This window comes from Mytilus trossulus, chromosome 3 (assembly GCF_036588685.1).
Source record: "Mytilus trossulus isolate FHL-02 chromosome 3, PNRI_Mtr1.1.1.hap1, whole genome shotgun sequence".
NCBI lineage: Eukaryota > Metazoa > Mollusca > Bivalvia > Mytilida > Mytilidae > Mytilus > Mytilus trossulus.
The window spans coordinates 65,231,413-65,257,233 of NC_086375.1; the positions used below are offsets into that span (position 1 = coordinate 65,231,413).

The window sequence follows — 25,821 nt, forward strand, 5'->3', positions numbered from 1 at the left end:
CTTCAAGGGCTGACACACGAATTTCTTAGGTCCAAACTTCTATACTTACTGTAAACCTGAGTGCATATAACCACTGATTATGTTTATCAATACACAGGGGCAACAACTCTTTCTATTGCAGGTCCAGTTGTAGGAAAAAACAATGAAAAAAGGTAAAAAAATTTGGATTTTTGGTGCAAATGACCTTTTTTACACTACATAGATGAGTTTCAGTCCAAACTTAGAACTATTGTTATTTATATTTACACTGGGGTCCACTCTACATGCAGACTACAGTTGGATGCATATATTAGAATCTCTAGTCTATCAGGTCAAGAAAAAAATTGAAAAAACATCAAAATTGAAGTTTTTTGCACTTTAGGACCAATTAGAAATATTCAATCTGTTAAAACCTCCCCTTTAACAAACTAGAAGATTCCTGCGAAATCGCTTTACAATTTGCAAGTGTTTCCACAGAGAGTTGTTAAATATAAGTTGGTTTCTATATTTTTCTCTAAAATTGACATTTTCTGTGGAATAAAGATTGTTTTAAAGAAGGACAAAACACTACATTTATACGTCATATCACAAATATTTCCAACTTTGTATGGTTCCATAGGAGTTATGGCTCAATAAAATCGGTTCTTTCTTTAGAAGTATAGATATATTGGTACACTGTCTCTTCTTTATATTTAATTTGTTGTATATTTATATAAATTAATAATTGTTGGTTTTTTTTAGTTTTAAACCTATATATGCTTAATGTTATGGAGATAAGCAAGAGTTGTCTCCCCTTGGTCTTGGAAATCTTCATACCATATGCTTTCAGAAAATTGTAAGTTACAAAACTACCAATCACAAATCATCATTAGTTTATAGACCATGATGTTTTTTTGCTTTATGGTTATTTTGATCTGATGTACTATATATGGAAACTACATAACTATTTAAAGTATTATTACTTTATCTTTGATCTTCTTTTGTACTTCTACAGATATTTATAAATTAAAACAATATGGATCAAAATCAGAAAATGATAAACATTGAAATTTGAAGCTATTTGTAATAAAAGATACACTATTTTTTTTTTATATGAAATAAGGATTTGAACTTGATATTCAGTTCATCTATATTAATTTTAAAAAGCGAAGATTTATAGAATTTGTGTAGCTTATTTTCTTGATTAGAATTATCAATTAATTTAAAATCACTAGAATTTAGTTAAAACAGGAATGTTAAAATTTGAATTTATATTTATACGTGTAATTTGAATCTTTCGATGGATTGATTTACATGTGTATTAACTTAAATCAATTGATTTGGATCATTATGATAGAAATAACACGGCATATTTTATCATGGTATATATCCATGCAGTTTTATATAGCAAGATTTCATCAAAGAAATTTAATACAAATATTTATTACTTCTAATCATTACCCAATCAAATTAGTTGCATTGATCCTCAAAATTGAACAATTAGTCCAGATTACGACAGATTAAACAAATAACCGTAACGTAACTTTTGGTAAGGTAAAATTAATAGTTAGAAATATTTAAAGATTTAGATCTAATTTTCGTTGTAGTTTAAAAATCTTGACAATGGATAATCTTTGATCGGCTGGAGATTGTCTAATTGGATTGAAGTACACTATGGCTGAATTAGACCCACTGCTCACTGTTGGTGTGAAATGATGTATGTCGTAAGTTAATTGTTTGGTAAAAGTTTACTAACATAGTATGTCCCTATTGTTTTTCGTCTCAATTGTTTGTATGAAAGAATTTATTGCATTTAACTTTAGTGAAAGGCATTGTGTAAAGCAAGTCAAAACTCATTGAAATTCTCCTAGAGAGAATTTTGCATGAAGGCACGACTATGGATTCACGATGTATGTATAATTTTTTTAATCTATTTATAAAGGTTTGATATCGATGAATTTATTTATCTCAATTATTTTTTAATATATCTTCCTAGTTTAGAAAATTTTACTTATACTTTAGAAGTAAGCAAATCAGCCAGAACTAAATTTTTCATTTACTGAAATAAATAAATAAAACTTGATCGTATATTAGTATTATATATTTTAAGTATGCATTCTTGCATAGCCACATTATTAGGGTACATTTAGTATCAAATCATACAGGTGCTGTTGATTTTTTTTATTTCGGAAGGTACGGTTTTATGGGAATGTTTTATCTGTAATCTTAAAAGTGTGACCACAAATGGGAATTTGAACATTTATCAAGGAAAAAAAAGTCAAATTTGATTTGGATCTTTGCCATTGATTTTAGAGATTTGTTGAAAGGTATGTAACAATTTCTACCATATTCGAATTCTGATATTTTATAAAACACTTTAAAAGCGTAAGTTTTCATTTTTGTTTAAACAGGATTGACAGTCCTCTAGGAAGCTTTTATCATTATCAGCTGCAATTTACTGATTGTATCCTGAAATCTGCTAACTACTGTAGTGATAGATTTCAGATTTATTTTTGCAGTGAACAAATATCTTCTCCTGAAATCAATCATGCTTCTGTTTTAGTAGTGTATTTTAGGGTTCTATAGATGATAAAACAGCAATAAAAGTACAGTTTCTTTGAAATGTTGTATAGCCTGGTATTTAATGAAATTGGTGTCTTATTTACAATTACCATATTCTTTTTTCTCTGTGTAAGTTGGTTTGCTTATTATTCATGGGACTATCTAGATTCCAAATAGTCATGATGTGGTTCATAAGTGTTTCTCAATTCTCGGGTTTTTATAAATTAGACAGTTTGTTTTCCTGTTTGAATGGTTTTACACTAGTCATTTTGGGTCCCTTTATAGCTAATGTTCGGTATGAGCCAATGCTCAGTATTGGAGACTGTACTTTGGCTAAAAGGTTTACTTTTACAAATTGTGACATGGATGGAGAGTTGTCTCATTGACTCTCATACCACATCTTCTTATATCTATAAACAATTGGATTTTACATTTTGTTTTTTCATGCATCAGACTGATGGTTTTCTCATTTGAATTGCTGCAGTGGATGTCCAGTCGCCGACTAAAGGTAATGGGTCTAACTAAATGTTGAAGGTAACCTATCTCCGCTTACATCCACATTAATTGGACTTTTGTTGATAGTTGTCTCATTTGCAATCATGTCACATCTCCTTATTTTAATATAAATCGATCAATTGCAGGTATATGAATGAGAAGGCTACTAAAGTTTACTCCTCCTGTCCAACAAGATTACCTTGAAATTTCCATCAATTAGCTTGTATATAAAATGAGCTAACTTAATGTCAATAAGTGCGTAATACTTCTTAGTTTTCTTTATATGATTGTATATAAGTGTCTAACACTCTAACTATATAATTCTCTCAACTCAATCTATAGCCAATTATTTTGGGAAAATATTTAACAAATTACTGAACAAGTAATAATGATATGAGGAAAAATCGACAATCACTTTATAATGTTAGAGTGATTATCGGCTACAATCAGACCTCTTGTGATACAATACCTTATTGATGACATTTGAAATTTTCACTTATGAATGTTACAGGTAGAAATCAGCTGATTACACACCTGTGTAGATCGCTATTAAAGTTTATTTACTGTCAGAATTATTGATTTATAACTTATAACTTATTAAAGTGTTAAAGAGTTATTGTCCAATGGAAAATAATTTAACAGTTTGTGTAATCATATAATATATTGGTCCTGAGACTGAATTGTAAGTATTTTAAATCTTTGTCATGTAAAGTTACAGTACTTCGTAATTTAGTTGCTTCAAAATCCTCACAAAATTTACTTTTGGTGATTTTATATCTTAGATTTGAAAAAAAAAATTATTTAGTTTAGGTGTTTTTCCTCATAAAATCATTGTTAAGGACATCAGATTTGTATTTTAATTGTTTAATAATGATTTTCTATTTAGAATATTTCAAATCAACTTTTCATTATAAAAAGAATTAAATTTGCTGATAATGGAAAATGTTGATTTTTTATTTGCAACTTCTTCAAAGAATCTTTAAAAAGAGAGAAAGAGGGGGTGGGGTTCTAATATTGTTCTAACAATAAATTCTTTGGCATTGTAATTTTTTTGTTTCACCTTGATGAAAGATCTATATGTATAGATTATCAGGTTTTCTACACATTGATATCGTAAAATATCAGCCACAATGTGAACCTTTTTAGAAATGAGCGTAGTGAACGAGGTGTTTTCTTTCTCCCTAAGACAGTTTTGATAACGTCTCCTCTCGCATTGTGACGTTACTGATAACTTCTTGATATTGCCTGGTCTCGTTTTGAAGTCTTGATATGGGAGTTACAGAGTCATAGCAGGGTGATATAGGCATAGGGAAGGAGACCATAAGAGTATTTTCTATCCCTTTGCGTCCTTCATCTTTCTTGTATTGCTTTGCATGTAATGAGCAGTGTCTGAATAAAACATCTTCTCTGTAACTGCTGGGCTGAATGTTACTGGAATTAAACTTATTGATCCTTAGAGCCTAAAGTATGTAAAATAAATCTGGGAATTTAATCCATCAGTAAACATGGCCATTCATGATAAAAACAGAACAAAGGGGTTAAAATAAATTTATGGTAGATATCTCTGAAACTATCAGAGAAAAAGAAAAAAAAGCATCACCATAAAAAAGTATCACACAATTCCATTATCTTCAAATATTTCTGTTAAATAATTGTCAAATAAAGAGATTTTTCAGAGTTGTTACCCCAAGGGTGACTGGGGTATAGAAATATGGTCACTTAGTCTTCTCCCGACCGGCAGTAAAACGCTGTCCGAAGTGGGGCGTCCGTTTGGCTGTGCGGGATGTATCAAGTTCGCAGTCACGTCCGGTCAGAAGGGGGACGTTAAATCTGATGCCTCGTGTAGAGAGAGTGCCACGCTCTTTGCACGTTAAGAACCCTTGCAACAACTCTTTGAGGGGTCCGTAGGTGGCCTGTTGCAAGGCAAAATTTCTGTCTCTATCCAATATACCCTCATTTTCTAGTGGCAGTTAAAATTTCCCAGACCATCATCCCAGATGGCCTCTATTGTATCAACCTACCTATTGTATTTATTGTGAACTTGTTCTCGTCCTGAATATGCATGAACTATTTGCCACTGGACATTAAGCAACCAACCAACTACAACAGCAGAGTTGTTACCCTTGAATGATGATTTTTTTTTTCTTTGATATAATATAAAGAAAATACAAAAGATAAAATTAATAATGACAAAAGAGGCATATCTACAAATAAGTCATTTTTAACTGAAATTTGTAATTGACACCCTGTAGTAGTTAGTGCCCTTAGATAATGATTCTTACCCATTATGGTGTAGTTGGCTGTTATCTTCAAAACAATAAAAAATATAGCGGCGGATCCAGCCATTTTAAAAAGTGGGGGTTTCCCATCCAAGGACAAAAGGGGGGGGGTTCCAAACCCAGGACAAAAAGGGAGGGGGGGTCTAACTATATGTCCCCATTCAAATGCATTGATCATCCAAAAAAAGAGGAGTTCCACCACTGAAATAAATAACAGAAAAGAACAGTAGTCAAGATCAACTAAATAAGTCAAACATAACTGACAATATTGGCAATTGCATCTTGACAGAAACTTTTGCCCAAAATGCTGATATTTATTGGCGTTTTTGTCTATGATCTTGAATACTAAAAATATAGACAATTATTCTTGAAGGCCATAAGGTGACATATAATAAAAAATATTATTTTCTGTGTCATTTGGTCTTTTGTTAAGAGTTGTCTCATTGACAATCATACCACATCTTCTTATTGTTATAAGTTAGTACACAACAAAAAATGGTTTTTAAGATTAAAATATACTAGAAGAACAAGTGATTTGTCTTTTTAGTTTTCCATTTTTTTAGAATTGTTCTGTTTAAGTGGATCTGTTCCAAATATATTTGTATGTGCCAGGCAATCAGTTCAGGCTACTGAGAATAGTTTGGTTTTTTTTTTAAAAGGGGTGTTACTTGTAATCAAACTTGAAAATGGTTTTACTGTTAATGCTCCTCTCAAGTCAAAACTTTATACTCCGATAATAATTTTAAAAAGAGTATTAAGTTTTTTGAAGGGTGTTTAATCATTTAAAAACTAATCCACACATGTATGTGTTAATATTAGTAAATATGAAATTAAAATTTTCTTAACCAATAGATGAAGTATGTAGTGATTTCCATTTTACAGTCTAATGAAACCAACCAAAATCTTGTAAATACATTCTATTCTTTGGCTATATAACAAACATTCAGAAATCTTTAAAGAAAGCTCCTTGAACTCAAAAGAGCATATTTAGAAATATGGAACTGAAATTGATTGAATTTGGTTAATATTTCAAAAGATGAAAGATGAAATAAGATATAGCTATTTTTCTTAATGCATGTATGAGTGATTGAAGAGTACTGTTACATAAAAATTCAAAACAGCTTCAATGTCGATACATTGTTCAGATAAAAAAGAAAATAGAGATAGCTGCCAAGTTAAGTTTATATGCTTGTATGAATCTAAGTTTGTAATAGAAATAGGCCTATATATTATCAATTCACACCATGAAATAATATATATTCAACACTTTAGATCTCTCAATTTTCAACATAAAACATTTTCATAACTTTTATTTGTAAGGAATTGATCTATCCATGCTATATTCAGGTCATATTGTTATCAAAATTGCTTTGAAATATTTTGAAATTATCATGGATCTTGATGATGGATTTATTAACAAAATCAATAAATTAAATTAAAGTACATATTTGATTGTCGTTGTACAAAAATATAATGGAGATACATTACTTTATAAAGTAATATTTATACTTCTCATTTTGCAAGAATTTGTAATTGGTCATAAAAAGTAATACAACCTAATATGAACATTTTGCTATAAAGTGAAGGAAAATAATTTCAAATTAACTTTGAAATTTAAAATACTTTTACGTATTTCATTTTAATTATCTATTTTAGGGATATTTTCTCTTGAAAATCATCAATAAGTACTTTGTCATCAAGGTGATTTTACCTGTTTTTATCAACAGGTGAAAGAGACTATCATAAGTACTATAGAGATAGTAAAATGTGCCTATTGTAGTATAATTGAATAGTTTAAGTACTCCATTGGATTTTGATTGTTGGGATTAAATCGACAATAGCTAGGTGTGTCTTATTTTATTTGTTTTTCTTTTAAAATACTAGTCTTTAAAGAATTTAAACATAATTTGATATCACTTTTGCGACAGTTTATTGAATTGAAGTCTGTCACATGTACAAATGGTTTATATAAGGTCGGTAATACTATTGAATTTGTTCTTTTAATTTTTTTTGAAAGGGAGGGACAAGTTCAATAGATTACTGGAGTTTTTAATGAAATAAGAAATCTGGAATGAAATCTGGCTTGATATCTCAAAATAAATCGTTAATGCTTAGCTAACACCTTGGCATTCAGAAGCTGTAGCTTAAAAATGGGAAATGTATAAAAGTGAAAGTAGAAATGTATTCCTAAATTTTGGAGGTCTCTATTAACCAATTTTAAGGATATCTTATAATGATTTCATTTAGATTGCTGCTAGTTCAGGGAAAAGAAGGAGTGTACAACGAAGTTCGATTAAAAGTGGTGTATTTTAAACTACTTCAACTGTACAAGATAAATTTAAACACATGTACATGCACAAAGTATAGTTCACTGAAAGTGTTGGAAGTCTTTAGCAAATATTCAGAACAGAAACTGAAGAGGGATTAAAAGTTCAAATCTTATTGTCAATAATCAGAACTTCTTTTGAACTGAAAAAATGTCTGTATCAGCACTAAGTAATTTTACATGTATACAAATTAAGGCAGTTTTGTAAAATGTTTAGCAATGGTTGTTGAAATTAATGGTTTACTTCATGCAGCATTTTTTTTATGCAATAGTTTCAAATAACAGAGATCATTTTGTGATTCTTTAGGTCTACTGGTTTATAGGACTTCAGGCCAATAGAGATATTTTTAAAGATCACATATGATTTTAAAAAAAATGTTTTGATCTTAATTGAAATTTGACTTGACCAAACCTTTTTTTATATTGAAGGAAGATAACTCATCAAGGAGTAAAATGACCAACAATTCAGACACTACTTCTTTCTCTTCTACAGATCTATAAAGTAAGTACTGCAGCCACAAATATAGTGTTATTTAATAAGTATTGTCATCTACAATTGTACTCTTCATATCATAACACACTTTTCCAATAAATGTACTTTTTAAAACTATTGAATTTATTTGTGTACAAATGGTAATTCTTATCAAGGCATACAGTTGTATCAAATTATTGTTTTGATTTTGCCTGCAATTACTTTAAACATATTTTACTGTTAAAAAAGGCACAAGTAGAATAGACACAAGTTTTTCAACTTAGTAACGTTTTCTTTTAATGCCTGCAATGGTTCCTACATTGGAAATGAATTATATCATGTTATCTGTATTCAATGATTACTCATATTTTGCAAAAATAAAATGGTATATCAATTAATTTTATTGTAGGCTTTTTAGTATTTGAGACCTCAGCTTGGGCCTTAACTTACATTATATAAGTCCATAGACCTATTTCAAAATTAGAAATTTTTGGAAACCCTGATGTTACAGTAGTGTTTATTGTAACAGAGCTTATTTAACTGAATTTCACTTTTCTTCTAGATGTGATGGATACAGATGATGAGACTGAAGTTTACTTGCATCAATTAAAAGAAGTGTTTGATAGCTGTGATTCATTTGATAAAGGTTATTTAGATAAAGACGAATTATTAAAACTTTGTTATAAATTACAACTTGAGGAGCAGGCAGAGGCTATCGTAGATTATCTAACAGAAGACACTGAGGAAGCAAAGGTAATTATTATGGTACTTTCTAAAATCCTATTAGAAAAACAAAGGAAATGGGGTATTGATTAATGATACAAAACCAGTACATAAACAGCAAAAAATAAAGGACAAAAAGCACAAGAACAGCGCTTTTATTGCTGTTCTTAATTTCAAAATCACAGAGAGGCCTTCAACACAGAGAAAAAAAAAATTCCACTAGCACTGGCAAAAGAGGAATTTAGAGACCTGTATTCAGATAGATTCAAGTTAGTTGTAAACTTATAGATTATTGTTGATCATCTCAACAAGATTGATTTTCTCGCTTGAGATGGGATGGCGAATGCAAGAAAGGCAATCGAGTTGAGATGACCAATGATAATCTGTTTATTGCTATTTTACCAATGACGACGTTGTTAATTTCATGTCAATTCTGTTAGCAATGCCGCATGTCTGCTTAGTTTCTAGCGATAATTTTCCATCTCAATCGAGTAGCATGATATGAAAAATTATCACAAAAAAAAGATCAAAGGAAAAATGCTCAAGATAGCGCTAATAATAAAAACCATAGGAAAAAAATATTAGAAAATAACAGACCAATTTTTTTCATGTTAATGGAAAGAAGTCTTGGTAATGTAATGTTAAAAAAGGCACTGCCTGACTTTATGAAATTGTTTGTAAAAAAAACTTATCAACATAGATTGGAATGCATAAGGTTTTCTTTTTTTTATATATATATTTCAAGATTGGGTAAAAGTATGTTTTTGTTTGATTTCATTTAGAAAATTATTCTACTTTGATTAAGCTGAAAACCTTTCTGTCCACATTTTAGCAAAGAAGGCACAATGTACAACTAACTTGTTAACAAATTAATGATGTTGTAGTCAAGTGTTTAACACATTACAATCACCTATGGTCTGGTTTTGTAAAGTAATATTCACAAATTTATTCCCCAGCAGAGATACCTTTTGAACTTATAGTCTATTTGTTTCTCTATTATGACACTCTTTAATAAAAACAATCAAGAATCGCTTTAAAACCTTCCAAGTGATAAAGGTATTATAAATGTTTCTTAAACTAAAAACAGCAGGCGTTTCAACTTCTAAATTGAATTGTTATGTCATAACTTCTTAAATGAATTAATATTAAATGATTCTGTTTGTTTTAGGATAAAATATCAATTGCTAATTTCAGGACTAAAGTATTTGGTGTAATAAACACTGATTGCATATTTTTAAAAGTAAGATCTTGTATTCTTTGAGTTATATTCCATCAGTTTATATAAAAAAAATCAAATAGTATATAAAGATGACGTCTATATGCCCCTAATCCCCGATGGTCCATATTTGGTCTTGATAACTTCAGCAGAAACAGGGGGAGACAATAAAAAAAAAAAGTTGAAAGAAAAAAACAGCATTAGAAAAAACAATAAGGTTTTTCCTCACACAGGGAATAGACCTTTAAAAACATGGTGGTATTTTCAGATTATGATAAAATTTGGTTATGATATTTTTACAGGTCACTTTTGAGGCATTTAAAGAAAATTTTGTAGAAATCTTATGTCAGTCTACCATAGAACGTGTAGTTGATGGAGATAAAAATGATAGTAATAGTCTAGATGTAGATGATGATGATAGCGAAGAGGAAAGTGAGGAAGAAACTGATGATGAAGATGAAGATGATGGAGATGATGAGGATGAAGTCATAGAGGAAAAGATCATTAGTGAAGATAACGATGTTGATGGGTCTGATGGCAACCAGCCAGGTAATTTTTTACATTATTATTTTTATAAAATAGGAAAACTCGAGTTTTCAGATTTAGATATTAAGTTGTTTCCTGTGACTAAAATTAATGAAGGTCAAGTTTAATTTTCATGATTTTAGCTGTTCTCATTGTTATGCTGATTTAAACGATGTACTTAGATTTTAGATATTGGACCATAAAAAGTTTAATGTCAAATTTCAAATTTTTCTGTTCTTTGACCTGATTCTTGTGTGTCACAATCCTATGCTGTGTCAAATAGTCAACCAAAATCCAAAAGAGTTAATTTTAGCTTAAATGTTGTGCTCATACTTGCTCATTTGTACAGAGTTTGACCTCTGCAAGACAAATTGGTTTTGCTATCACTCTGACAACCTCTTGTTAACATTTTGAAAAGAAGAAAAAATTAGTTGTCAGTGTTGTTAAAAATTCTACCACACAAGTGTTGTTTTACATGAACTATGTCTTTTTATAATTCAATTTCTTTCTTAATTTGATATATTGTAATTTGAATAAATACTCTGAAGGAAACATGTTTCAAAGTTTCTCTAAAATTGGTATAAATTGAGAATTGCTGACAATAATTGACTATTTGAAGTATGTCTGGTAATTGTTCAGTGACTATTCATATGTTATATACTCTGAAAAGTAAAACTTGTGAAAATATTTAATAAAAATACATTTTTTAAATGTCTAGATTTACAAAATGAAATCAGCATTAAGAAATATGGAAGAAAGTCCAAACCCTTGAGTAAAGAAGATTTTGAGGAGCTGAATATTCCAGACTTACAAGTCAAAGCAAACAAAATTGTGAAAGGCAAACCACCCATCAAGCCGAAAAAACAAGTAAGAATTCATTATGCTGCTCTTATAATTTTATATTTATATCCTATTAAAATCACAAATAAATTTTATGAGTGCACAAACTGAAGACTTTTGAAATACTATGGATTCATTTATTTTTGTGGATTGAGAAAAAATAGTTTTTTTTTGTGGATATTTGATTTTTTGGTTTTGGCAAATTCTGCTTGTACAAGCCAATAGAAAATTTGTATTTCGTTGAACATTAACCAAAGGAATCCAAGAAAATTGATATCAAAAGAAAAAGAAAATGAATCCACTGTAGTCTTAAGATGGTAAAGAATTATCTGGACTATTTAGATTTGCTTTGTTAAAATTTAACTGATATCATTGATTATTTGTATTGCTGGAAATGGAAGATTTGAATTTGACCATTGCATGATTTTGAATTGCTATGCAGATATTTGCAGAGAAAATTATATGTGTTGTGGTATGGAATTCCATAATTGAATTGATGAATGCCCTTGAAAACAAATATCATGAAATATGTGATCAATTTTTATTTGATTACGGTACATTAAAACTTAAAATTTATCTGTTTTTCAAAAATTAGTTTACTATTATTAGTGAGGAATTTAACATATTTTTAAAGACACTTTACACAGATTTCATTTTCATTCTGTACAAATGTTTATCTATTTTAAGGATTATTATTCAATTATATAGAGGCAAATCATTTACTGTCACTTGACCTTGTAGGTGACCTACAAGGATATAACAGATTTGACTGTACTTTCAGTTGATTCTGAATTATTTTTCACTTTGTTTTAATAGATTATTCAGTGGTAGCTGTGTAAACAAATATTCTGTTAATTCTAGTAAAATCTGTTACTGTTTATAGATACAAAATACATGTTGTCACTCATTTTCAACCCCCCTCCCAATCCCCCTCCCCCAAAAAGGTATCATATTGATATTTGTGATGTTTGTTATTTAGAAGAAGAAATTGAAACGACGTGTGTTATTCATTATCAAACATATAATGAAGAAACAAGTGAGTAAATTGTGCACTTGCTTTGCTGACATTTGTTGCCTAGCTAACAAGTTAGATATCAGTTTGCTTTTTAATGAACTTGTCTAAGCAATAATTTTTATACAATGGTCATATATTGGTACCACGTCGTCATCGTCAGCGTTGTGTGAAGACAGATGGTTTCCGGATAATAACTTCAGCATAAGTAAATAGAAATCTATGAAACTTTAACACATGGTTTATAACCACAAAAGAAAGGTTGGGATTTATTTTGGGGGTTATGGTCCCAACAGTACAGGAACTAAGGGCAAAAAAGGGGCCCAAATAAGCTTTTTTGTAGTTTCCAGACAATAACTTGTGTATAAGTGTATGAATCTCCCTAAAATTATACAACAAGTTTCCATCCTACAAAGGGGTGGTAAGGATTGACTTAGTTGGGTAATGGCTCAAACCATTTAGGAATTAGGTACAAAAAAGGGGGAAAACAAGGCTGTTTCAGGGGAAAGGACAATTAAAACAATTTAAAAATAGTGTAAGTGAGGTAATCCAATCCTTTTTAAAGAACAATGTATTAAATGTTTGATTACCTCTCTTATACTGCTTGTAAATTATGTATTAAGAGATGTTGTATTGTTTTGGTGATTAGCTGTCAATTTATTTTTAGAATTATTTGGTAATTAATACTAATTATAGCCATGGCTATGTATGTCATTTTATATTGTTCGACTCTTATGATGTATTTAAATGGGGAATTACAGTTGCAATCTCCATTAGAAATTTAAATTTGGATTATGACCATATCTTTATGGAAAGATTTTTGTTTAATAAGGGAAAGGGTTGTTGTTTTATTTTTTTGTTTATTTTTGGGGGTGGGGTTAAATATTCAACAGTAAAGTGTATTGCAGAAAAGCAAAAAAAGGGGAAAATGTTGTTTTTTAGGGGAGGGTGTCAATTTGCAACAACATAGTGTATTGCATAACAGCAAAAACAAAAAGCAATAAAAAAAAACATATAAATGTATGTAGTTTTATATAAATTGATATTTAAAGGAAATCCTGTTCAATAAACGGGATACTTACAAATATGTACTTTTAACTATGTGAAAATAAATAGGATAAAACATCTGAGTTTTGTGAATTTAAATTTATGAAATACTTGTCGGCAGAGTTCCTTTAACTGTTTTTATATCCTTTTCATTGGCAGGCTGCGTTTAATTTCACAAATAAGTTAAATCTATGAATATATAAACAGCTCAGTTAAAAGATAGCTAATTTATGGTAATCCTTAATGTTTGATTCAAAATGAAACAGTTTATGATGACTTTCAAAAATCAATAAACAAAATATTGGAGTTGAATATATAGTTAGAATGTAGATATTAACAGTTATAGTAGGAGACAAAAAAAGGATGTATTCTTTCTCATTAACTTTATGGTGACAATTAAAAAAAATCATTAAACCAGGTTCAATATTAAGAATGCAAACGTAGGAAAAATCTACCTTATAAATTGATGAATAAATATTGGATTGGGTGGGCATAGTAAAGTAAAATGAATTAATAGATAACATTGATCTTGTATGGCTGATGTGTCATTGTTGAGGAGTTTTAAGTCAACACATTTCCTCATTTATATGAAGAGTTACACATGACAAATTTCCTGTATAACTGAGCTACTGTGTAATTGTATCCATTCATAATACAATGAATTTATTCAATATTCATTGAGTTTAAATTGTGATGTAAAACAAGAGACTATTACAGGTGTATTGTTTATAATCACCTGCTTATCTCTGACCAGGTAAATCGTGTAGGACACACACCTGAAGATGTTTATACTCAATCTAAAGTACTTAATGTAGTGAAAGAATGGTCATTAATAGAGGAGATTAATAAAGATAAAAATGTACAGAAATACTAAATGTACCTGTGAGAATTTGTAATGGAAGGAAATAAGGACATGAAGAGGTTGTTACACTTTGGATTATCACATCAGGAAGAACATACTGGCCTTCAGGATAGAATCGATGGATTGACATGAAATATTAAAAAAAACATTTATTTGGTCTTACATGCCAAAACATTTGGTAATAGGTGGTTTCCATAAAAGCAATGGTCAGAAGGCGATATATTTTACTCAGAGTGCTGCCACCTATGGTCATATTTATAATAGGAATGCTGTGTTTGAAGAATTTATATTTAGGATTTCACAAAAGCAGCGAGGATATACTAGATTCACTAGATTCAGAATATGTACCACAGAAACCTCAGGTAAAAACATTTGATTCAAATGCATATGTGCTGGATAACATGATGGCTGATGAAAAGGAGAAACTACATGACTTAAAGAATTCTGGAAATCATTTACAGAACTATAAAAGGATTGAAGAATCAAACGTGCCGAAAACTGCTAGTTCAACAAATAAACAATGTCCAAATGAGAAATGCAACTTTGTATTTATTAAAACAATGAAATGTGCTACTGAAACTGTTGTGAGAATACTCCGTAAATACAGCTATGATAATAATCTGAACATAATGCTCCCGCAAAAGAAAAGACTATACCTTGCATGGCCTTACTTAATGAATGATTTGGATTACCGCCTTTCTGACCGACCATTCAATGGTTTGATTGATCATGCAATATATAACAAAACAATAATGAATCGTTACTTTCCTCCTGAAACAACACATTATGTTTCTATTATACGTGAGCCACTCAAACATTTTAAATCAGCATTTAGTTATTTCAAAATTGAGCAGATAGCTGGAATATTTGCTAAACATCCGCTCACTGAATACCTAGAAAATATCAAATATTATGATTCAATTTATAAAAGTCATGAAGCAGCCCATTATCGATATTGTATTCCTGATGGATTTTCTGTGACAAAAAACTTAATTGCTCATTGTTTAGGGATGCCATTAGGGTTCCCGTACGGCAGACAAGACATCACTTATAATTTACCGGCTGTGAGAGAACATATCAGAAACTTAGACACAGAATTTTCTCTAGTGATGATTGTTGAATATTTTCATGAATCTTTAATATTATTTAAAAGACTTATGAAATGGCAATTAAAAGACCTGATATACAAGTTTGTTAACCGAGGAACTTACTACTTTTCATTGAGCAATAAAGAAAAACATAAGAAATGGGCATCCATAGATTATATGATTTATGAGCACTTTAATAAAACATTATGGAAAAAGATTGCTATAGAAGGTCCTGACTTCTATGACGAGGTGAAACAGTTTTCTCAAATGCAAAAACAAGTCAATCATTACTGCTGGGGCTTAGACAGAAATTTACATCAGAACTTAAAAATCTCAAGTTCACGATTCAATTCAGATTTTGAAATTTCTAGAAAAGATTGTGAGTCAATGAATATATCTTGGTTAGAGAAGATTAAGGAAAAGTTTGATCGCGATAATAAACATGTAATTGATACTCGTCCAACATTAAAGAGGCCAACTTGCTAAATGTTGAAATAAAATTTATTTTTTTGGAATTTCTTGTTAGTTCTATGTTTTGTATTAGAGTAATTATTAAACATTGCCTTTATATGGGCAAAAAGTTAAGTTACATAGTATTTTTTAGAGTTATGTTAACATTTAGATTGCTATATACTGTGCTTTTTCTTGTGTTTTATTGGGTTTCATGTCATGAGGAAGCAAAAGTACATGTATGACACCAAAAAATATAGCATATGTACGAAATACCTGTATGAAAAGACAGCCAATTTATAAGTTATCATATTTTGATCCTTGTTTCAGTATATTTGTGAGACTAAAATGTAAATGTATCCTTGTAATGATACTGTCTTTGTTTGGTTTGATCTTTGTTAGTCAAGTCAAAACAATACAATTTCATATAGTCTTTCACAAGTTTTAACTTTATTTCTTTATTTACTTTCACTGGCATGTTTATAAAAAAAAATGTTGTGAACAGAACATATTATTTTCCACATTAGAAAACATAAAAATATGTTGAGCAATGACACAATACGGTGAATTGCAGGTATTTGTCATGTCACACATTTTTGCTGGTAATTGGATATTAGACAGTTGATACAAATAATTTTTTTTTCAAATAACAATAAATAAAACAAAACAAAACAAAATATGACAATATAGGAATATCAAACTGTTATTAACAGGTTAGAGTTACTTCCCTTTGTTTGTATTTTTTCAATCATACAAGGAAAACTGTCATGAAATTCTCATCGTAAGCATAAGCAAATGCTCCTGGGCTCACTATATCAGACATAAACACAACATAATACATCATTTTGTATCATTGGCACTCATACCATATCTTCTTATATTTAGTGATTTTCAAAGAATATTATGGTTAAAGAGAAGTCTTATGATAAAAAAAATATCTTTGATTACTTAACAAATGGATTTAGATTATTAAAACATGACAGTGAATTATATTTAAAAAGGATAAAAAGTAATAATAAGACATTTCATGGATACTAATACTTTCTATTTACCGGATTTGTTATCACATAAGCAACACGATGGGTGCCACGTGTGGAGCAGGATCTGCTTACCCTTCTGGAGCACCTGAGATCACCCCTAGTTTTTGGTGGAGTTCGTGTTGCTTATTCTTTAATTTTCTATGCTGTGTAATGCTTTCTATTGTTTGTTTGTTTGTCTTTTTCATTTTTAGCCATGGCGTTGTCAGTTTATTTTCTATTATGAGTTTGACTGTCCCTCTGGTATCTTTCGCCCCTCTTTTTCTAGCTGAAGTATTATTAATCTAATAAATATCAGTATTAACCAACTCAATAATCCTTATTGATTTTGTTATATTTTGATGTTAAAATATTAATAAGAAATTAAGAGAAAGAGAAAACTTTTAAATATGCTCATCATTTTATTTTAGATAGTCTGAGATTGCTCTAAAAATCAATTTCCAAAACGACTGTGAGACTAATCAGAGCAATATTCAACTATTAAAAGAGTGAAATTTTGATAAATATTCTTTCTGTGGTCAATTGAGAGCAGGTTTAATGAAGGGTGTAATACACCTTATTGCTATGTGTCCGCCATTACTGGTTATCACACAGGTTCCTGTAAAATTTTGACATCATAAAACAAAATATCTGACGCCATAATGAAAAAGTGATTGTTGTATGATGTCAAAAGTTCAAGCGGCAGGGTCAGCTGGGAATATTAATAAGGTGTATGGGGGTACTTTCATGACGAATAACGGTAAAAATTCTTGCCAAATGACGTAAGCGGTGATTTTTTGGTGTATGACAATAGAAAGTACACTTTCTTTTAGAAGATAAATACATCGACTGATTTTGACAAATCATGTTAATTTTTTCCCAAAAATGACGGTAACAATAATTATTTGAGACCTCTGACAAATCACGATAAGGATATTGTGACGAATCACGGTAAAATTTTAACCAATTTCGACGCTAACGGTAGCAGAAAATGACTGTTTGACTATACCCTCTTTAATGCATGAAAGATTTTGTCAAGTTTCAGTGTTAGATTTTTTATTTTACATGTTTTTTTTGTACTATGATTATTATACAGCCACACTAAAAGTTTGTGGCAATTTTGTATTTAACTTGTCTATAAATTCATGCTTTTGGTTTCTTATGAAATTGAGAATGGAAATGGGGAATGTGTCAAAAAGACAACAACCCGACCATAGAAAAAACAACAGCAGAAGTTCCAAATGGATATTTCTGTCACACTATTCTTAACTACCACTAAAAAGAGTTACTTTATATTTAGTCAGCAACTTTCTAGTGATGAGTTGTTACATGTGAGCACTTTTCAGGTCTGTAAACACCTATGTCTGGTTTTCTGATCTTATAATTACCAGAGGGGGAATGCTAAGCACCACAGCAAGTGCAATCTTGTTATATTTTTATTGGACTACTATTTATTGGTCCAAGGCTAAATATATTTGCTTCAGGCAAAGTGAATTTTGCGAAGAAATAACAAGATTACACATGTTGTCATGCTTTCTTGTTATTTTTATTTTTGCACTAGTGATAGTTACATATTTGCCCTAGGCGAAGTGGATTTTTGTGTCGAAGTTTCAGTTTTCCATCGACATGTCTTTATATAATCAAATTTTAGATATTGGCTTTGTTGTCCGTATAATGATAACAGTGTTGTAATGGTTTAATGGAATACGATAAAGTTTTGATCCCGTATTTATAGTTTGATGAAAATTTCCATATAAGCTACTTTTTGCCTGATTAAATCAATATGTAAAGAAAAATATACCTTCCTGTGCTATTTTTTTAATTAAATGAGGTGGAAATTTTTGTATATTTGCTCAAAATCGGGATTTGTGATCGTATTTTTCTTTTCGAAAGAAAGACATTACTTTTTTGTTTTAAAAGATAAACACAAATTATTTTTTGTTTGATAATTTGTAATTTCTGTATTTTATAAGTATCTTAAAAAAATATTTTTTTTATTCAGAAATAAATCATGTTTATCAAATGGTCGTGAATAGAGAAAAAACGTAATTTTTGCTGTATATTTATCAAAATTAAGAAAAATTGCACTATTTACGATAAGACCCCTTTTTGGCCCCAAAATTTAGCAGTTTTACAAAATTGTTCAAATGTTAACTTTTAGTTATTTATTGGATAGTAGAATGCTTCTACTACATAAATATGGGCTGTTTTTGACAATACAATGCACATATATCGGGTACTACAATGTATCACCATCAAGTCATTCTAAGTTACTGAAATCTTCACAATTCTAGCATTTTTGTTAAAATTTAGACGGTTTCCGTGTAAAACGAAAGTGGCCACATTCGCGTTCATCCAAAATATTGAAATGTAAGTTGTATTTGATGATAATACATAACATATATAAAGGTTGAGGATGAACACGGATGCGGCCATTTTCATTTTTGACAAAAACCCTCTGAAATGTGACATTTTTTGGCAAATTTGGTAGATTTTTCATATTTTAGCTTGAATCAGAGCGTTTTTAGTGACTAAATTAGTAAAAATCTTTCACATAAATTAATTGAATCAAATGTAATAGACACTTAAGTGTTTAAAAAAAAAGTGGTCAAAATCTTCCGTCAAATGAATCTGAAATTTGAGGCCAAAATCTGTCCTTACCTGACCTACTCCTTTGGTCCACATAATCTCCCTGCAAAATGAAACATAATTTAGTTTTAAAAAATAGGGGTCCATGCACTTGTTTTCAAATTAAATCAGTTTGAATAATAGAAATCAGTCAAAAAATGCATCTTTTTCCGATATGTCACAGTTTGATGTTGAAAAAATAACATTTTACGTTAGCAACATCATTACCTTCCCTGTAACTGTATTGTATGCCCTTTACAGCTTGTCATTACAGCTTGCTGGCATATGAAACAACACAATTAGTGCAGCAACCATTACAGCTTGTTGGCATATGGCACAACTCTTAGTTCAGCAATGTAACACATGCTTTGATTAAAATAGGATTTTTGCCCCTTACCTAAGGAAGACACCAGGAACAATAACTGAAGTAGTGTAACTGTTAGTCCACTATCATTTCTGTTTTTTATGCCCCACCTGCGATAGTAGAGGGGCATTATGTTTTCTGGTCTGTGTGTCCGTCTGTCTGTTCATCTGCCTGTCCGTTCGTCCCACTTCAGGTTAAAGTTTTTGCTCAAGGTAGTTTTTGATGAAGTTGAAGTCCAATCAACTTGAAACTTAGTACACATGTTCCCTATGGTATCTTTCTAATTTTAATGCCAAATTAGATTTTTTACTCAATTTTATGGTCCATTGAACATGGAAAATGATAGTGGAGTGGGGCATCGGTGTATTTAAGACACATTATTGTTTTACCAATAACTGCTCAAATGTAGATATAATTACATATGGTATGGAGGTAAATAAAAAAATTAACACAAAAATCTTATAAATTCTGATAAATTGTGATGCTACAAAATAAATTAAGCTATTAATGTACAAATGTGATATATTAACTATAAAATATCAAGAAGATTATGCCCTATAATATTTTTTTATAGTTACTTATACATATGTGGTGATAAATTTGTTTATGTACAGTTTAAACAGATAATCTTTATGGATTCTTCTATTAGAGATCATAGTATCTTCTATAGAAAGGAATATTTATAATTTGTAATAAATATTTGTCAGTAAATAATATTTGACAATAATATTAAAGAGCAATATGTTGCCAAGTGAGAAGGTTCTCTTTTGTTTTTGAAAGACTATAAAAATTATGTTTTTGGAGAATTAATTGTCCTAGACATGTCCCACATCTGTTGTTGGTTCGGTTTGTTATTTTAACAATATGGTTAAAAGATGATATACTATTGATTTGAAATATCTTATATTATTAAATCTTAGTTATGGATTACAGATATAGCTGATGCATCTGAAAAAATGATCAACATTGGCAGAAAGTTTAAAAAATGTTTTATAACTTTAATGAAGGCATTGCTTATATGTGCTGGATTTCAACTATTGTTGTATTTTTATGTTGGAAATTTCACCAAAAAGGATTATATTTCTACGGAGAATCATATTTCTGATAGATCGGAATATGGAATTGAGGTTTGTACTGAAAAAAGGAATTTTGTATTTATAAAGTGTATGAAATGTGCTACGGAGACAATGGCAACCATCATTAGGAGATTTGGATACAAACGTGTGCTTAACTTTGTCTTACCGGTTAAAAATAACATTTATCTTGGCTGGCCATACATCATGGAGAAAAGTGACTATCGACCATCGAAATGGCCATATAATATCATCTTTGAGCATTCTGTATATAACTACAGTGTTATGTCAGCTTTAATGCCTAATGATACAGTGTACATCACATCAATAAGGGAACCATGGAGTAGGCTTGTGTCATCGTTTCACTATTTTCGCATAGGGGATATAGCTGAAGTGCCTGGAAATAATTTCACAGAATATGTTAGAAACATTGAAAAATATGATAAAGTTTTCTCAGATCCTAAAAAACATAAGTTTAGAGGTTGTATCGCAGATAACTTTTCTCTAGTTCAGAATCTTCAAGGACATTGTTTGGGTATGCCACTTGGTTTTCCTAAAGGAAGGATTGATATTTCTAAAAATTTGACAATGATAAAAGAGTATATCAATCATATAGAAAAACAATTTTCTTTAGTCATGATCGTTGAATACATGTACGAATCATTGATACTTCTAAAGAGAATGATGTGCTGGTCGTTACAAGACATTCTTCACCATGTCAGCAATGTATTAGGTCTTAAACAAAACTATTCAAAGGGAGATAATTACAACATGTATAAAAATTACAGTCACATAGATTTTATAATTTATGATCATTTTAATGCAACATTTTGGAAAAAAGTGAATGCGCAGGGTCAGGATTTCTATGATGAATTGGACCATTTTAAATTGATACAAATGTTAATTAATCAGTTCTGTTTTGTTGAAGGAAATACTAAACCAAATGGCAAATTTCTAACCATTCCAAAATCCAGATTTAATAGTGAATTTAATTTCACATCTGATGAATGTGGTCTTATGAGTAGATATTTACTCATTAATTTGAGGGAACAGTATGATAGAGTCGAACATCCAAAGAAGGAAGATATAACAGGCAAATGGGAAGAACCTCCTCGTGGATGTTCGTATCCTATACCTAATCACTAAAATAAAATTTATAAGATAATATTCATCTTCATCATTTTCTATTACTTGTGACTTGAGTGATAAGTAGTATTTGTAATAGCTTTTTGGCGGGTTAGTTTGAGTTTTATTCATTACCAGAACTTTCTTTTCTCATATAGTATGTTAAGAACTCTATTTCTCTGAACCCACTCAATTGAATCCAAACTAGGCTGGAACCATTTCTAAGAGTTTGTAGCATCAAAACTACAACTAATGACACAAAATTAATAGCAAAAGCACAGCAGTTTTATTTCTGTTCTTTGTCTCAGCTAAAAGTAAAAATGAGGCTTTCAGCATGGGGCAAGAACTCTCAACACACTGCCCCTACAATCTCAATCACAAAGTATGAACTGATATTGAAAGTATTTTCATCTCACTATTTTTTTCAATCTGTATTTAGGCTAATGATGTTAAATATTTTTGCTTTATTTCAAGCTTTATGTCCAAAGTAAATATAGTCTGTTGGAATTTTTGCTTTCTTGATTTATGGTTTAGTGATCTTTTAAGAGTTTTACGTTTAAAACATTTTGATGCTTATTCAGAGAAGCTGGTTTAAATGGTACTATGCTTATTCAGAGAAGCTGGTTTAAATGGTACTATGCTTATTCAGAGAAGCTGGTTTAAATGGTACTATATTAACTTGAGAGGGATTGCTTTAGCCCAACATACAATTTCTTCTGGTACTCAATTAAAATTTCCTGCCTTTCATCAGGATTTACCAACTCTGCAGAACCTGGATTCAAATGTTAGTTTGTTCTCATTCTGAATATGGATGAAATCATTTCGACTGGATGTTTTAACAAACAACAATTAATTAAATAGAATTGTCTTGTAATAGATGAATTCAGCTTACCTATGGAATTATGACTTTCCAATTTTCCTATATAATTTATTTATATTACTCATGCAACACCACCTAAGGTAAAGAATCTCCAAGTAGCTCTGAGCAGCATGATCATTTATGCCTGATTCATTACGACTGAGGTTGCTAATGAAAATAATTGAATCATTAATCAGTCAGATTTATTTTACACAATAGAATCTTTTACATATCACATGTAATTGGATAATGATGGACCCTAGAGATTAGGTATGAAAAGTCCTTAGTAAAACACTCTGGAATGTTTTTATTTAAAATTCAATGAGACTGGTATTTAATTTTTAAATCGCTTGCTATTTGTTTTCCTTCTTACCAATACACATTAAGGAAACAATTTATTTGATACCTTTATAGAATCTGAATAAAAAGATTGAAATGACGAAGATTTCTTTTGTGTATTGCATTTATAAACAAATTTAAATATCTCCGTTAGTAAATATTGATCGTTCAGCAGATCAATAACATTATTTTCCTGACTTCTGTGTCATGTTTGTGTGGGATGTTTTACTAACACTTCAATCAATGAAAACAACATAAACTCTTTTTTTGAAAAATGTTGACCACTTGATTTGGTTTATTTGGAACTTTGGTTATGTTTTTTTTGTCAACCATCTGTTTTGTTGATAGGTGACTTGATAACATGTTGACATTTTCTATCGAGAGTGATATTTAAAGTAAATTTTGTGATATGGGGAGCCGAGAACAAAGGAGACCATATCGAGAAGCTTATCTTCACAGACAGGTAATAACTTTTATTTAGTGTAGAGTACTTCATAAAACTTCAATGAATGACCATATACTTGTGAATTTATTGCTTTGAAATAAGGGGAGACTACTGCAAATAATCATAAGGAGTTCCAGAACTTAAATGTTACAATGGTAAGAATTTTACACTTTTGATTTTTTAATTTACTGTAATTTTGTTTATATGAAAAAAAAATATATAAACAAAATAAAATAAAAATTTTAAAATAAGACATGTCAAGGATCTAAATTAGAAGAATAATTTCAGTTTCTATACAATGCTGTTAACTCAATTCCCTCATGTATTTTATATACTTTGAACAATTTCCTTAACGATTCCCTAGTTCCGATTTTTGTAATTTTTCAAAGTATATTTAGGGTGCTAATTATATTGCTAAATTAAAAAAAAAAACACAAGGAGATATTATATAGTCCAAAACAAAATCTGGTCTAAAGCTAGCTCACTGTTTTGTCAAAAATCTTTTAAAAACAGATGTTTAGACAGACCTGGATTGCCTATAATAATTCCCCAGCAAGACAATCAAGTCACATTTACTCAAGTCAGCATGGATGGACTTCAATTGAATGACAAAAAACACACATTGGTAAATGTTCACTGCTCATTGTATTGAAATCTAATTAAATAGACTTAAAATGACAATTTTTCAGCAGGGGCGGTTCCAATCCTCCAGAAAATTTACCACCTGAAACTCAACTCCCCTCTCCCACGCCATTCACGCTTAATATCTCAATACATAGTTTAATAGATCAGCATCAGTTACAGTATTGAAAGCCAACTAATTTCTACATAATTTCAATATGTTTGCAAATTTTTTAAAAGCCTACAGTTCAGTTACACTAAACCATAAACTTCAGTTTTACACTCCAAAACTCCCCTGAAACCCTACAGAATTTAAATTTAATTACTGGGTACCAATAAAACAGATGAATATTTAGGGTCAAAATCATGCCTTTCATTTTCTGCTTAAAAGTTTTATCATTTTGATACATAATTGTGAGTGGGAAATATTGAGCACATCCAAGTACATGTACCAAATGAATATTTACATAAAGAGCAGTACAGTTGTGCATATTAGACAATTATAATAGTAAATTTGGTAATTATTTAGTTGGTATTTGCATATATAGATATAGGAAGATGTGGTGTGAGTGCCAATGAGACAACTCTCCATCCAAATAACAATTTAAAAAGTAAACCATTATAGGTTCCCTCCCAAATCTATTTAAATTACCTCAAATCCATGTGATATTTCATGAAAATATATCTAAAAAAAGGATTGTGTGTGAACAGGATCTGCTTCTGGTATTACATTCATTGGGTTCACTAGAGAGTTTAGGTGGAACACTTCTATTTTTTGGTTCAACTTTACCTAGATTCAATATTTTATTTTTTGCTAAGAGCATAGCTGATGAATGTGATAACAGGTTTACATACAAAATTTTGAAGGGTTATAATGGTTTGTTTTACTTTTTAAAATCAGAGGTAAATAAACTAAAACCTAAATTTTGGAAAAACTAAATTATAAAACCTTTGAGAACTTAAAAATTAAATAAAGAATGTTTGCTGTCAACATTTAGTATAAGAATTGCAACCTTGGGTTAAGGCAACTATAAGTGGCTTTATTGTGACATACTAACAACTTTATTGTGATCTAATTGGTCTTAAATCTTTTATTAGTTTGCATTACTGTGGATACGTGAATGCCTGTTTCACCTTCCAAAAAAAACAAATCCACAAAACCTTAACTTAAAAAATGACCAAAATGAAAGTTCAAATTTCAATAATACCATATAAATTTGTATCACACACTGTCCTTTTGTATAATTTGGAGTGATGAATTTGAGTTCTGATTAATAATGAGACATATGGGCGTTTTTCAATAAAAACGTATTTTCTTGTCCCAGCCACTTAAAAAAAAATGTGTTTGATCTTTGCAAGTATTTTTTTGTGCAGTCAGTACATTGAATTAGATTTAACATTTTTATGCAAAGAAACAGTTTATTTTTAGAGGGATTGAAAAGATATTGACTCCTAAATGGTCCAAAACAACCAAAATGGCATGTCCCTAGACCACC

At 30.0% G+C, this 25,821-nt stretch overlaps 2 protein-coding genes and 1 long non-coding RNA gene across 3 annotated transcripts in view; all 3 read left to right on the forward strand.

Annotated features, from left to right (window-relative positions):
- Positions 1-212: 212 nt before the first annotated feature.
- LOC134709642 (uncharacterized) lies at positions 213-8,122 on the forward strand. Its single transcript, XR_010106008.1, has 3 exons — positions 213-814; positions 1,566-1,675; positions 8,050-8,122. It is a non-coding gene; the product is annotated as an uncharacterized LOC134709642 (long non-coding RNA).
- Positions 8,123-8,250: 128 nt separating this feature from the next.
- Positions 8,251-25,821, forward strand: part of LOC134710951 (ninein-like protein) — a 53,228-nt gene continuing 35,657 nt past the window's right edge. Inside the window, exons 1-5 of the mRNA XM_063571374.1 lie at positions 8,251-8,278; positions 8,655-8,845; positions 10,334-10,580; positions 11,275-11,423; positions 12,376-12,432. Coding sequence (XP_063427444.1) covers positions 8,251-8,278; positions 8,655-8,845; positions 10,334-10,580; positions 11,275-11,423; positions 12,376-12,432 — 672 coding nt within the window. The remainder of the gene's footprint in view (positions 8,279-8,654; positions 8,846-10,333; positions 10,581-11,274; positions 11,424-12,375; positions 12,433-25,821) is intronic.
- LOC134712137 (galactose-3-O-sulfotransferase 2-like) lies at positions 13,988-15,920 on the forward strand. Its single transcript, XM_063573317.1, has one exon. It carries the CDS (start codon positions 14,521-14,523, stop codon positions 15,889-15,891), a length of 1,371 nt encoding a protein of 456 aa, XP_063429387.1. The 5' UTR covers positions 13,988-14,520; the 3' UTR covers positions 15,892-15,920.